This window comes from Lacerta agilis, chromosome 18 (assembly GCF_009819535.1).
Source record: "Lacerta agilis isolate rLacAgi1 chromosome 18, rLacAgi1.pri, whole genome shotgun sequence".
NCBI classification, from domain to species: Eukaryota; Metazoa; Chordata; class Lepidosauria; order Squamata; family Lacertidae; genus Lacerta; species Lacerta agilis.
In genome coordinates, this window is record NC_046329.1 from 4,475,259 (window position 1) to 4,488,782 (window position 13,524).

General features: G+C 46.7%; 1 protein-coding gene across 1 annotated transcript in view; it reads right to left on the minus strand.

The window, feature by feature from the left end:
- The window catches only part of KDM4B (lysine demethylase 4B), a 147,036-nt gene that overhangs the window by 7,876 nt on the left and 125,636 nt on the right, over positions 1 to 13,524 (minus strand). Inside the window, exons 14-16 of the mRNA XM_033136950.1 lie at positions 7,610 to 7,686; positions 7,296 to 7,351; positions 4,413 to 4,521 (exon numbers count right to left, since the gene is read on the minus strand). Of these exons, the coding sequence (XP_032992841.1) occupies positions 4,413 to 4,521; positions 7,296 to 7,351; positions 7,610 to 7,686 (242 nt within the window). The remainder of the gene's footprint in view (positions 1 to 4,412; positions 4,522 to 7,295; positions 7,352 to 7,609; positions 7,687 to 13,524) is intronic.

Consider the following 13,524-nt stretch of genomic DNA (forward strand, 5'->3'; position numbering starts at 1 on the left):
GCTTCCAGTTCTTGGTCCAGCATAAGAGGCGCGGGATCCTGAACCCCCGCCTCCCCCTTCCACGTCCTTCCTCCCTGCGAAATCGGGGCACTGGAAAAAGTCCCTGTTCCCCGCTTCCTGCTTGGTGCTGAGGCTCTCTGATCCTGTCACAGCCCCTGCCCCGACTTACTGCTTCCATCTCCCCCTCCCCACTGGAGGAGCGGTTGCTTCCTCCGCTCGGGGAGGAGGACGACGAACTACGAACTGGGGAGGGTGGTTCCCTGTACTGCAAATGACCCGGGAACGCTACCTGCTGCAGTGAGGGGGGTTTCCTGACAATGTGTTACCCCTAGAATGGCCAGACACTGTACTGTAGCTTATCTCAGTGCATCCAGACCAGTAGGGGCCTGGCTACTGCTCCAAGCTCAGTTCCTCAGTCTGAGAAACTTGCAAGTGAGAGACACTGCTAAAATAGATACCTCCTCCTCCACTCCTGCAGCCCCGCTATCTTCCCACTATGGAAAATGTCTACTAACCCTACTATTTGGACCATGTCGCTTGCATTGACACCAGGAGCTCTTTTCCAGGAGTGAGCTTGCCTGCTTTTCTTCTCATTTGAGAAAAACCTATGGGGTTCCCTGAAACACCGTTTGAAACTTGCTGATCTAGAACCACCCACTCATCATCGCCTCCGGTCACTCAACCCACGCAACTCAAAACCAATTTTCTAGCAAATTAAGTTAACAACACACCAAAGCAAGGGGAGGAGGAGAAACACTCTGCCATAAATGCATTCTGACAAGTTAGACAAGGAGGAAGAAGCTAAGCATCTCCCTCAGCCATCATCAGTCTCTCAAGATAAAATGTTACCAGGGAAGAAGCAGGTATGAGATGAAGGGACTAAAGGAGAAACCATGCGCCTACAAACATACCCCGGAAATAAAGCCATGCTGAAAAATCGTATCATCGCCACCATCATCGCTAAGGGTAAGAAATGGCCTGTCTGCCCCATGATGGAAGCCACATTTCATGTATTCCACAGAGGAGATGACAGCTAATTATTCCGAATCTGTGCATCGTAAATAATTTACAGATGCGGGCCCCGCAAAGCCCCATTAATCAGGAGCCACACAAATGGGTGTTGTTGATAAACCAAGCGGCACATTGCACTTATGACAAAGGAGAGCTTGGCCTTGATACCTGACAAGTGTGCCGGGGCCACAGCTCGGGACCCTCCCCCCTAAAGGAAGGACCCCCTCCACTGCCCAGCTAACAAAATTTGTAAAGCAAACAGAAAAACAGAAATAGCAAGATGAAGACAGCTGTCTTCCTTCACTGTGCCATATAGGCATTTATTCCACAGCATCAAAATCAAATATTAGTCAAGGGGTCAGCAACTAGAAGCTCTGGGGCCAAATCTGGCCCCCCAGAGATAAGAACAGTGATGAGGTCAATGGAACCTTGGCAGCAGGCTGTGTCTGTGTGTCCCCTATCAAAGTGGCCCATTGGAATCATAGAATTGTAGAGTTGGAGGGGACCCCAGGTGCCATCTAGTCAAACCCTCTGCAATGCAGGAAACTTAGCTAAAGCACCTGTGACAGATGACCATCCAACCTCTGCTAAAAAAAAAACCAAGAGGAAGGAGAGGGAAAAACAGCTGCTAAGCATATGCCAAATTCTACACTCCAGCAGGGTGAATGCAGAAGCACAGGGTTCATGGACATACCCTGCCCTGCCCTGCCCTTAGCAGTTACAACTGAGCCCAACCTGCAGTGTTGAGAGTTTGAGCAGGGGGACCAGGCCTCATCTCCTTGTTCAGTTATGGAGTCTGTGGGTAGACTTGGGCAAATTCTCCAGCTTTCAGCCTTTATTCTGGAAACAATAGGCCTAGTCCCAGGTGACACTACATGGAAGGAAGAGAGAAAACCTGTCTTTTCTAAACTCAAGATAACTGTCTGCTTAAGCCTTCATTATTGCAATATGCTCCTCCTGCCCTCTCCCCGATTCTTTGTTCTGCCACCTAGGATCCCAAGCCTCATTGACCTTTATATCATCATCTGCTCCTCCTTTGAAGCAGGACCCAGCTCAGAGAACTTTTTTTTCCAGAAGCAGTTAAGACAGTTGTGCCTGAGTGTTTCCTTAAAAGACCTCCTGTCACTGCACGGTGAAATGTGCAAAGGAGAACAAGCAGTGGATCTGGGTGCTTGGTTTCTAGCTTTTAAACTAGTTAACTGCGGCAGGGGGCTCATCTTCTGCAAGATGTCTTGCCTGATTCGCTTTCCCACTGAGACTAATTCAAGCCCGGTCTATTTAACCCACTCAAGATTTCATTGCAAAAAAAAAGGGGGGGGGAGCTATTTCTCTCTTTACGGCATGAGGAGCTGCACAACATGAACAAGAATTCAAATACTAGGCTAGATTACTTCAATGCATTATACAAGGGGCTGCCTCTGAAGGAAACTTCAGCTGCTGCAGAATGCATTGGCCAAGTTGCTCATCCCCGGGGCAAGACGGTTTGAGCATATAATGCCAATCTTGTCCTGACTGCGCTGGCTGCCAATCAGTTTGCAGGCCGAATTCAAAGTGCTGGTTTTGACATACAAAACTTTAAATGGCTCAGGACTGCAATACCTTTATGACTGCCTCTCCCCATATGAACCAACCTGGAACAGACAATCATAATCAGAGGCCCTCCTTCGTGTGCCTTAATCAGACCCCATCTGTTCTCCAAGACAGGCAGAGATCTTTCCAGACCCTGTTAAGAGCCCTTTAATGGAGGACTGAACCAGGGACCTTCTAGAGGCAAAGTGCTCTACCACTGAGCTAAGGATTCTTTCAACAGATTCTTGCAGCAAGATGGAGGACTGTGCCTCTTCATTTCTGTTTGCTGATATCCCTCTGGTTGAAAATCCATTACAACCCAAAGGGATTGTTACCTCACTTCCTGGCCACAGTCCCCTACCCCCCCCCCCCCCCGGCTTATGCAAATAACTAATAAGATCAAACAAATTGGCCTAAACCCAGAATATCTTCTTAACGGAACTTTAAATAAGGCAAAAATTACCATTACTCAGAGACTTCATGATGACGAATTACAACAAGAAACTGCCTTACTCCCGGAGAAGTATAGATGTTTAAAATCTTGGCCTAACTTTGCAGCGGCCCCTTATTTAACTAATATCACTAATGAAGCCTATAGATGGGCCTTCTCTAGAGCCCGTTTCGAGACAATGCCTTCAGCAGTGCTGTATGGCAAATTTATGAAGCTTCCAATGCCTGGGCATGTCTAACAAGGTAGAATCCGTTACTCACATCCTTTTATTTTGCGAATTCTATAGTGAAGAACGTGCTCGATATATTTTACCCCTTTTAACAAAGTTTACACCCTTACAACACTATTTGGAATCCTCCCCTGAAATTTTACGAAAATATCTTCTGGAGGATTCTTCAAGTCTAGTATCATATGATGTGGCTAAATTTTGCACTTTAGCTATTGAGAAGCGTAAATCTCTTTTATTGAATAACACATTGTAAAGTTCCTTTGTGTAATTGTTTTATCTCTGGTGATGTTGTTGCCGATTTTTCTCTGCTTGGATTTATGATTTTCTGTACTGCTGGCTTTTGCCTTAATAAAACTGACTGACTGTTTTCTGTTTGCTGCAGTTCAGCAGAGCTCCTTACGTGGAGTGCCATGGTTAGACTCAACACCATGAATTGCCCAGCGCTTCAGATCTGCTCATCCCACCACCCAAGGAATGAAGGGGATTATTGGGAGCAGCTGGAAACTCTCCCAATTTGTGTTTATGTGTGTATGTGCATGTTTGCATTTTAAGGCTCTAGATTCTAAAACTTGCATATGGGCCAGTGCATGTGGTTCCTGAAACAATGAGGGCTAGTGACATGGTTCATGCAAAAAATAAAAAATAAAAAGACAGAAACTCCAGACCAAACGCGTTCTATGAAACTGCTATTCAAAACGGCAAGGAAATGCAGAGCAGACAAAGGGATGGGACAAGCCGTAAAGCCTCGTGGCAGCTGCAGAGGACTTAACAGATTTCTCTGGGGAGGCCCATTAAGCAGTACAAGCAAGTCCCATGTAAAAAAAGGATTTTTAATTTGCTGTTACAAGCGTGGGTAATGAAGAGGACGGCGAGCTGGAAATGTCAGGTTATCCATAAAGGAGCTAGCTCCACACAATTTATCGCTTGTGTATCAATTCAGAGCCGTCACTCTGGCCTGAATAATGAATGCATTTTACCTCCACAGCATGAAGCAAAGCCCCCTTTGTAGGGGGAGGGAGAAACTCAACAGCGTAACAGAGCCTCTCCTAACCTCCAAGCCAAAGTCTGCCAGAGCTCTCAGCAGGCTAACACCCTGTGTCACTTTTCAAGTTATGTTCCTCCTTTTCCCTACCCATTTTGATGGGTCCTTACCAGTTTCCACCTCTGCTCCAAAATGGCAGTGATGTCTACAGGGTGGCGCTCAATGACATTGAGGAAGCGGGCTTCAGGGACAGCGATTGCACAGATTACATGGACCCACCTGAAAAACAACGATGATGGTGATGAAAATAATAATAATAATAATAATAACAACAATAATACTAATAATAATAATAATCTAATCTCTTCCCTCAGACCTCAGATAATAATTTTAAAAGTTGTCACCAAAAAGTTGCAGGAAGAAGTGCAACAGGAATTATTTAAGTAATAGGTAGATGAGAGTACGAATAAATTTGGCAGTTATCCCAAAAGAGGGCTTTTGAAATTGGGAGCCCTCCAAGGCTTGTGCTTTCTAACTTGTTCATGAACAATCGAGAGTTGGGGTGAGAAGTGAGGCAGTCAAGTTTGCTGGTGATACTGTTCAGGGTCATTAGAACAAAAACAAAAATTGCTGTAAGGTCCTCGGTTAGTTGCTCATGAGTAAGCAGGCAAAACTCCGAGTTTTCCTTTAATAGTTTTATTGTGCATAATATGTACAGTGCAGAGCTAATAAGTTCATGTCTGTATCAAGCGTCTGCAGAATCCGGGAATGGCCCCTTCCGGTTCTGTCCCCAACAAAAGTGTTTCGGTATACGAAAACCCCGCCTCCCATCCTTTCGTTTCACCCTTCGACGCCTTTGGGGCGACGGGAGCTGCGTGTCTCTATCATCGCCCCTTGGGCTAGGGGAGTGCAGGGTCTCTCCAGCATCCTCAGAGCCTCTACCCTCCATTCCCTGAAACGCACGCCCCTCCCCATTGGAAGCCTCGCTGCTCCCTCTGTTGCCAGAGGAGGTGCTGCTGGTCAGGTGGGAACGGGGATCTCTGTAGCATCCTGAGAGCCCTTCCACCACCTTGCGCTGCGCTGGGGACAGTTCCCTGACAATTGCGAAGAGCTACAAAATGACCTCTCCAAACTGAGTGAATGGGTGGTTAAAATGGCAAATGCAACTTAATGTAAACTAGTGTAAAGTGATGCCTGCGGGGGCAACCCCCCCCCTTAATTCCACACATACGCTCATGGGGTTTGAACTGGCGGTGACTGGCCAAGAACAAGACCTTGGGGTCATAGTGGATGGCTCAAAGAAAGGGAGATTCCATGCAAGGGATCATTAGGAATGGAACGGAAAAATATAGCTGCTGGTATCATAATGCTTTTACACAAACGTATGGCGTTACTGCATTTGGAAAATTGCCTTGCATCAAAAAGGATGTGGTAGAGTTGGAAAAGGTTCGGAAAAGGGCAACCCAATTGATCAAGAGGATGGAGCAAGTTCATTTGGGGATCTTGAGTTTAGAGAAAAGGTAAGGAATAAAATTATTCATGCCATGGAGAAAGTGCATACAGAACAGTTTTTCCTCCCTCTCTAATAACACTAAAACTTGTAGACATACAATGCAGCTGAATGTTGAAATATTCAGGAGGGATAAAAGAAAGGACTTCTTCACGCAGCGGAACGTTAAAACGATGGCACTCACTCCCACAGAAGGCAGTGATAGCCACCAAGTTGGATAGCTTTAAAAGATGATTTAACAAATTCATGGAGGAGACGGCTATCAGTGGCTGCTAACTAGCCATGATGGCAATGCTTTTCCTCCACAGCTGGAGGCAGTAACGCTTCTGAATGCCAGTTTGCTGGAAACGCTTCAGTTGCTGGAGAGTGCCCTTCTGTGCTTGGGTCCTGCTTATGGGCTTCCTGCAGGCATCTGGTCGGTCACCGCGAGAACAGAATCCCGGACTAAGATGTGCTCTTATGAGCTCCTCTTGTGCTCTTATGAGCATCCACAATGGAGGGAAAAGACACGTTTGCAAGGTACTAACCTTGCTTCGCTGTTTTCACCTTTGACACCAACTTACTGTGAGTTGCAGGTAACACTGGCAACACACAGCAACTGCCTACAGAGCTTGCAGTTTTAAAACTTAGCTGAAACCAAGATTTGAAAGCTCCATGTCACTACACTGCCTGTCTGATGAGGACGTATGAGCACACAGCAGCAGCCCTGATCCTTCCAGCAGTTCCTCCACCATCCCTCCTGAAGCCAGTTGCGAGGGTCTGGGTGTACCCAAGATGCTCCTTCCTTTTTGGAACAAGGAGGACACATGTGACCTGTGTCTGTCCATGGGCCATGTGGCCCACAGGCTAGCAGTTGCTGGTCACTGGCAGAGAGCTAACTGGCAGCAATGAAGCTGGACTAATCGACTCTCCGATTATCTAGGAGCACTTACACAGAAGCAACAATTCTGGCACACCTCGCAGTAGAAAGGGGTGTGTGTGTGTTGTGCCTCAGCCTGTCTCACTTTAGAACTCACTAGCTGAATTCCTGCAACATTTATTTCTCAAATTTTTGGGAGAAGTCTCTAAAGCATGAAATGGGGAACACGTGGCCCTCCATATGCTGTCGGACTCACAACTCCCAGCCTCAGCCTGCGCAGCCAGCGCTCAGGGAAGACAAGAATTATCATTCAAGAACATATGGAGGGCCACAGCTCCCCCAGCCTAGTTCTGGAGAATGGCCCTTTCCCTTGCTTAACCCCTCCCCATTGTCCCTGGGGAAGGAAGAAAATGGCCCCGCCACTGCTAAGCCACAGTGCCACTAACTTAAATATTAAACAGAAAGCTTGGCTGCAAAATGAAGAGTTAGAAAGGCAGCTGGGGGGGGGGGGGGGTCTCACACAGATTAAGGTAGCCTAAACCACCCAGGAGACTTTGCAAATGGAAAGAACAAATCCAAGTCCACCTAGAAAGGTAGCCATAGCAATGGGATTTTGAGGAAAAACTTATAAAATCCTGGTGGATTGTGAGGCATGCAAATAATTTTTTTTGGTATTCTATGTACCTTCCATCTGTGGTCCTTTGAAGGGCTCCTCCCCTGAGATTACAAAGACAGCAATCCTACAGGCACAATATTGGGGAAAAACAGGTTAGCAATTAAAAAAGAAAAAAGACATTTCAAGGAAGAGTCCAAATGTTTTCTTATTAGGGGCATGTCTATTGATGTAGCACCTGGGAAATCTTTTAAAACAAAACAAGGAAGCAGTATGTTTATAGCCCACATGGTTATGAAGTTAAGCTTGAACCCTAATTTGGGACATGCACATTATAGCCTTGCCCCAATGTCCTTTTGGCCACCTCCAAAAAGGTTTGACTTACCGCTAGCAATGCATTGGCTGAGCACCGGGAACAGGTCCAGCCTTCATTCACTATGTCAGGGTGTATCCCATAGCAACCTGTGACAAATAGAAAAGCGTAAGATTGAAATAAATAGAAAGCAACACTAAAAATCCAGGCGCATATTTCACATTTTGGCTCTTTGAGGAGCAGAATTGATGCCATGGGAGTAATGCAGGAAACCATCTTAGTAAAACCAGAGGCTCAGAGAGAGGAAGGGAAAACCATCTTGTGCACAAAGCTCAGCTAATGAATTATCCGCATGCCTAGCTCACTCATTTCTGGTGCTCAGAACAAGATATGAATAACACACCTAATAAAAACAGACAAAAGATGAATACTATGCCTTCTCTCCTCCCTACCATCCAAAATCTTCCCTTCTAAATGCTAGCCCAAATAAATAAAAAAACATTTCACAATGCTAGAGCATTGGCCCTCCTTTGGGATAGGAGAGTTCTGCAGCTGAGAAGCAGCCACCACAAATGCACTATGCACATCTCTGCACTTCAGATGGACAGAAAAGAAATTTACAAGGGCATTTCATATTTAATATACAGTATAAAAGAGGAGGCAGGCCCTTGGACCCTGTGTACACAATGAGTTAAAACGCCTGCTTTACATCAGGGGTGGGGAATCCAGTGCAGGGGCATAGGAAGGTGGGGGCAGCTCACCCCGCGTGTCATCTCTGAGGGGGGTGTCAAAAAAGCAGCTCGCCCCGGGTGCATGGCATGGCCGCCACTCTGGGTGTCCATGCAGCTAACTCTGCCACTGTGAGAGAGCCAGTGTGGTGTAGTGGTTAAGAGCAGTAGACTCGTAATCTGGTGAACCGGGTTCGTGTCCCCGCTCCTCCACATGCAGCTGCTGGGTGACCTTGGGCTAGTCACACTTCTCTGAAGTCTCTCAGCCCCACTCACCTCACAGAGTGTTTGTTGTGGGGGAGGAAGGGAAAGGAGAATGTTAACCGCTTTGAGACTCCTTCGGGTAGTGAAAAGTGGGATATCAAATCAAAACTCTTCTTCTGATCCAGTGGCCCTTCAGCCTCAGTCTGCATGGCTGACAGACAAGTCTGCATGGCTTTCAGATGCTGCCGGTTCCCCACTCTGGGGAAAGGCTTCAAGCAAGGCACGGCCACTCTCTCTCTTTCAACAGGATATTTGGGTGAGGTACTTTAATACTTTATTTCTACAATCTCAGTGGTGGGGAGAGAATAAACCTTCAGGTAATGCTGAAGCCTTTTGAGTTACATAAAAAGGGAGCTACTTAACAGAGGCAGATATAATCCCCATAAGGGAAAGGATGGGGCAGTGGTTAAGTCAATAATGTAAAGCCCATAGTCTCCTTGAAATCTCTCTCCCTCCCTCTCCCTCTCCCTCTCTCTCTCTCTCTCACACACACACACATAGCAGGGCAGGGGAGGCAGAAGATTTAATCTAGACCTTGTGAAAAAGAAAGGCCTCGGTTGTCACACCTTCAGAAAGCTGATCAGTAAAGCAAAATGGAAACTGTTGTCTTTAATTAAAATATTTATGGAGTCCAAAAGAGCTGTGTGAAGAGACTGTGAAATTTCAACATCGATTTCTTGCTTCAAGAGAGCACAGAAAAATATGCTTCTGTATTTGGGGAGAGGATGGAAGAATAGGTCTTTTGGAAGAGCAGATGCATTTTTTGAAAGATGCAAACTAAAAACAAAATGCAAACAGAGGGAGAGACACAATAAAGAAGTATTGATTGTGCGTGTGTGTGTGTGTGTGTGTGTGTGTTTTGCAACAACCACAGTGTGGTTTTGAAGCTCTGCTTCTTAAAAGTTATTGGGGGGGGGGGGGGGAGAGCCTGGCTAGATGAGATGGATTGTGACCATTCTCGAACGTTTCAAAGTTTGACAAATAACTGCGTTTTATATACTGAGTTCAGATATCTCTTATGGAACTAGAAAAACCAGTGAAACCTGCAACAACCTGCTGTATCTCCTTCCCGCACAGTCCCTTCTGGAGAGCCACGGGCTAGTGTAGAATACATCTCTTATGACTCTGATGGGGGTGTGTACAGATGCAGGGACTGTATACTGTGGATTCATGGGGAGGGAGCAGCACAGCAGGAAACACACGGCACCACCTTGTGGCACCTGTGTCCTAGTCAAGCCATCCAAAGCCAGAGGCAAAGGACATGCCATGCCATGCCTTGACCAGGATAGTATCCAAGTGCAGCACATAGCACAAAGCGGTGCACTGAAGGATGCTGGAGGGATAGGAGTATGTTTTGACTCCCGGTGAGGCAAGATGGTGAGCACCATGGCCATGCCGAGCTCATGGGGACCACCAACACCAACAGCATGCCCATTCCTCCCAAACAAACTAAGGAAAATCCCCACAACACTAAACAGGTTCACACAGACCATGCTTAAAGCATGGTAAACTGTCCCCAACCCCAACCCCATCCCCACTTATCCCCCTGGCTCACCACCCACTATTCTACCACGCAGCACAAAACTTCCAAATAAAAACCCAGCAAGCCAAAGGCTTATACCGCCTAGCAGACTTCTACAAAAATAACAAACCCACATCAACACAAGAAATACAAGACAAACTAGAGGACACCCAAATGCCCTGGCTAACACACCACCAATTCCTTGACTTCTTAAACAATCCAGTAGTAAAATCAGCAACAAGGCCCTTGACAACCTTCGGAAACCTCCTCCTAACAAGGGGCATGGCAAGGGGGTGGTATCCACAATATACAAAATACTGTTCCAAAATCCCACAAACCCCCTCAACGTAATCAAAAAACAATGGGAGGACGACATAGGCTATGAGATTAACTGACTAGAATGTGGTCTAAACCTCCCTTTAAATCAATCTCAGCTAAAAGAAAAGAACTCACCCTGAAACTCATATACAGATGGTACCTAACACCATGGAAACTAGCACTGATACGCCCAGGAGCCTCACCAAAATGCTGGAGAAGCCGCACCTCCACAGGCACAAACCTCCACATGTGGTGGGAATGTCCCCAAATCCAACTCTTCTGGACATCAGTCATTCAAGAAATATGCAAAATAACCAAGCTATATTAGAAGTCACCCCAGAACTGGCCCTACTGAACCTATTCCAAGATAATAATGCCCATCCACATTATAAAGAGCTCATAACCCACCTACTCTCAGCAGCCAGAAGCCTCATAGCCAGACACTGGAGACCTGTCAGGAGTAAGCATGGACCAATGGTATCAAATAGTATGGGGATCAGCCTTATTAGAAAAACCAACCAACAAACTGAAACTGACACGGGGACAAATAGAAGAAGACGTATGGCTCCCCTTTATCACATACACATACATAGCCCAACAAGACAACAACCAGAATATGCCAACGCATACAAATCAATCTGGCTAACCTGATCCAAAAATCCACCCGCTCACACACATGAACAAATCTCACTACAGCCAACCAAAGAAAACCAACCACACCCTTGGCCACTCCAACCTCTTTAACCACCAAGGAAATAGTAAGACAACCCATACAAGTGATACAACCCCCCCACATACACTAAGTAGAAAAATAGAAGCATTCTCACCCCACCCCATTCCCCCCTTTCCTTCCCAACCTAATACTGCATACAACACTAATGTCTCACAATGAAGGAAACTGATCCGTAGAAAACACAACTTGAAAAAAGAGCTCAATGTACATATTTTTGAAAACTAAGAAATCTTTAATAAAAAAGAGATGTTTCAGAAACTTCCCCTCGTCCTTCCTAGACCTTCCAAATTAACCATTCTGCTCAGGCTGAAAGCTTTGGAGGAGGCTGGCCTATAATGGATGTGTCAGAGGGGGGGAAAGACCCAATAAAATAATGGGCTCTCCTCTAATAGATACTGTCTTGCCAGGAGCCCAATCTATAAACAGAAAACATCAGAGGGGAGGCTTGAGCATCTGAAACAAATGAAAATAACTGCCCTTTGGTTTATGGCAGGTGACATTTCCAACCCTTGCTTGGGGTGGGGAAGAGAGGCTTGGATCTGGCTTCCTTTGTCCCTTGGGGTTTGCTTTCAAATGGGAACTGCAGCTGCTTCCTATTGCTCAAGTATTTTGCTTTGGCATCTTTGTTGGAAGATGCTCGCAAGGTTTCTTGTGAAAAAGGACTGTTTGCATATACTTATAAGCACCAGAGCCTGTTCCTCACAAGGGTTACAGAAGGATAAGCCAGAGAGGAAGAAATCCATACCCAGCAGGTGGAGGACATCCTGGGAAAGTCGCCACAAGCCCCACTCTGATAACTTTCACAAAAGAATACATTAGCAAGTTCTCTATGTGGTACATCCTCATTTAATACTCTCAGTAAAATTAAAAACCCTTAAGTGTCTGAAGACACTCCTTAAAGGCATTCCGTTCTCCCAAAACTCACATCTCCATTCTCTTCCCACTTGCCCAACAAGAGCTCAGAAGGCAAGTGGAAGCAGACCAATGGCAATTTCAGGACTAACATCTTAATGAGGAACAAATTTTATTAGGCCACAGCTCCGGGGCAGGGGCACATGCCCTCCATGTAGGCCCCAGGTCCATGAGTGGGAAACAAAGAGCAAGAGAGAGAAAAGTGGGCCCAAAAGCAAAATGTCCAACTCACACAAAACAATCCTGCAGGACTGAAAAGTTTGCTTCCTGCTGTTTAAACACAAACTGGTCCAAACAGAAAGCATCCCTATACATGGATTGTTGTTGTTGTTCAGTCGTTCAGTCGTGTCCGGCTCTTCGTGACCCCATGGACCAGAGCATGCCAGGCACGCCTATCTTTCACTGCCTCCCGCAGTTTGGCCAAACTCATGCTAGTCGCTTCGAGAACACTGTCCAACCATCTCATCCTCTGTTGTCCCCTTCTCCTTGTGCCCTCCATCTTTCCCAACATCAGGGTCTTTCCCAGGGAGTCTTCTCTTCTCATGAGGTGGCCAAAGTACTGGAGCCTCAACTTCAGGATCTGTCCTTCCAGTGAGCACTCACTATACATGGATAGCTATCCCCAAAGATGTCAGAGAGTCTGTGTTATACTTGTGATTCACGGAACAGGCACATCAATGGAGTGTCTGGAGGTTGTTGGAGGAGGGATGGTGGCTAACAGATTGAGGTTGCATCCTGACAAGACAGAAGTATTGTTTTGGGGGGACAGGGGGTGGTATAGCTGCCAACCCTCCCTGCTGTTCCCCACTGCTATATACATAGCTGTCAACCCTCCCTGCTGTTTCCCAATGCTATAATAAGGGAATTTCCCGCAAAAAAGGGAAAAGTTGACAGCTATGGGGGGTGGGCAGGTGTGGGGGACCCCCTGGTTCTGAATGAGGTAATTGTCCCCCTGAAGGACCAGGTGTGCAGCCTGGGAGTAATTTTGGACTCACATCTGTCCATGGAGCTGTGTCCAGGGCAGCTGTCTACCAGGCTCCATCTGGTACGCAGGCTGAGACCCTCCCTGCCCGCAGAATGTCTTGCCAGAGTGGTGCATACTCTGGTTATCTCCCGCTTGGATACTGCAATGTGCTCTACCTTTGAAGGTGACCCAGAAACTACAACTAATCCAGAATGCGGCAGCTAGACTGGTGACTGGGAGTGGCCAATGAGACCATATAACACCAGACCTGACCTATACTGAAGACCTACACTGAAAGACCTACAATGGCTCCCAGTACGTTTCCGAGCACAATTCAAAGTGTTGGTGCTGACCTTGAAAGCCCTAAACAGCCTCGGTCCAAACCTGAAGGAGCGTCTCCACCCTCATCATTCAGCCTGAACACTGAGGTCCAGCTCCGAGGGCCTTCTGACGGTTCTCTCACTGCAAGACGCGAGGTTACAGGGAACCAGGCAGAGGGCCTTCTCGGTGGTGGCGCCTGCCTTGTGGAATGCCCTCCTGTCAGAT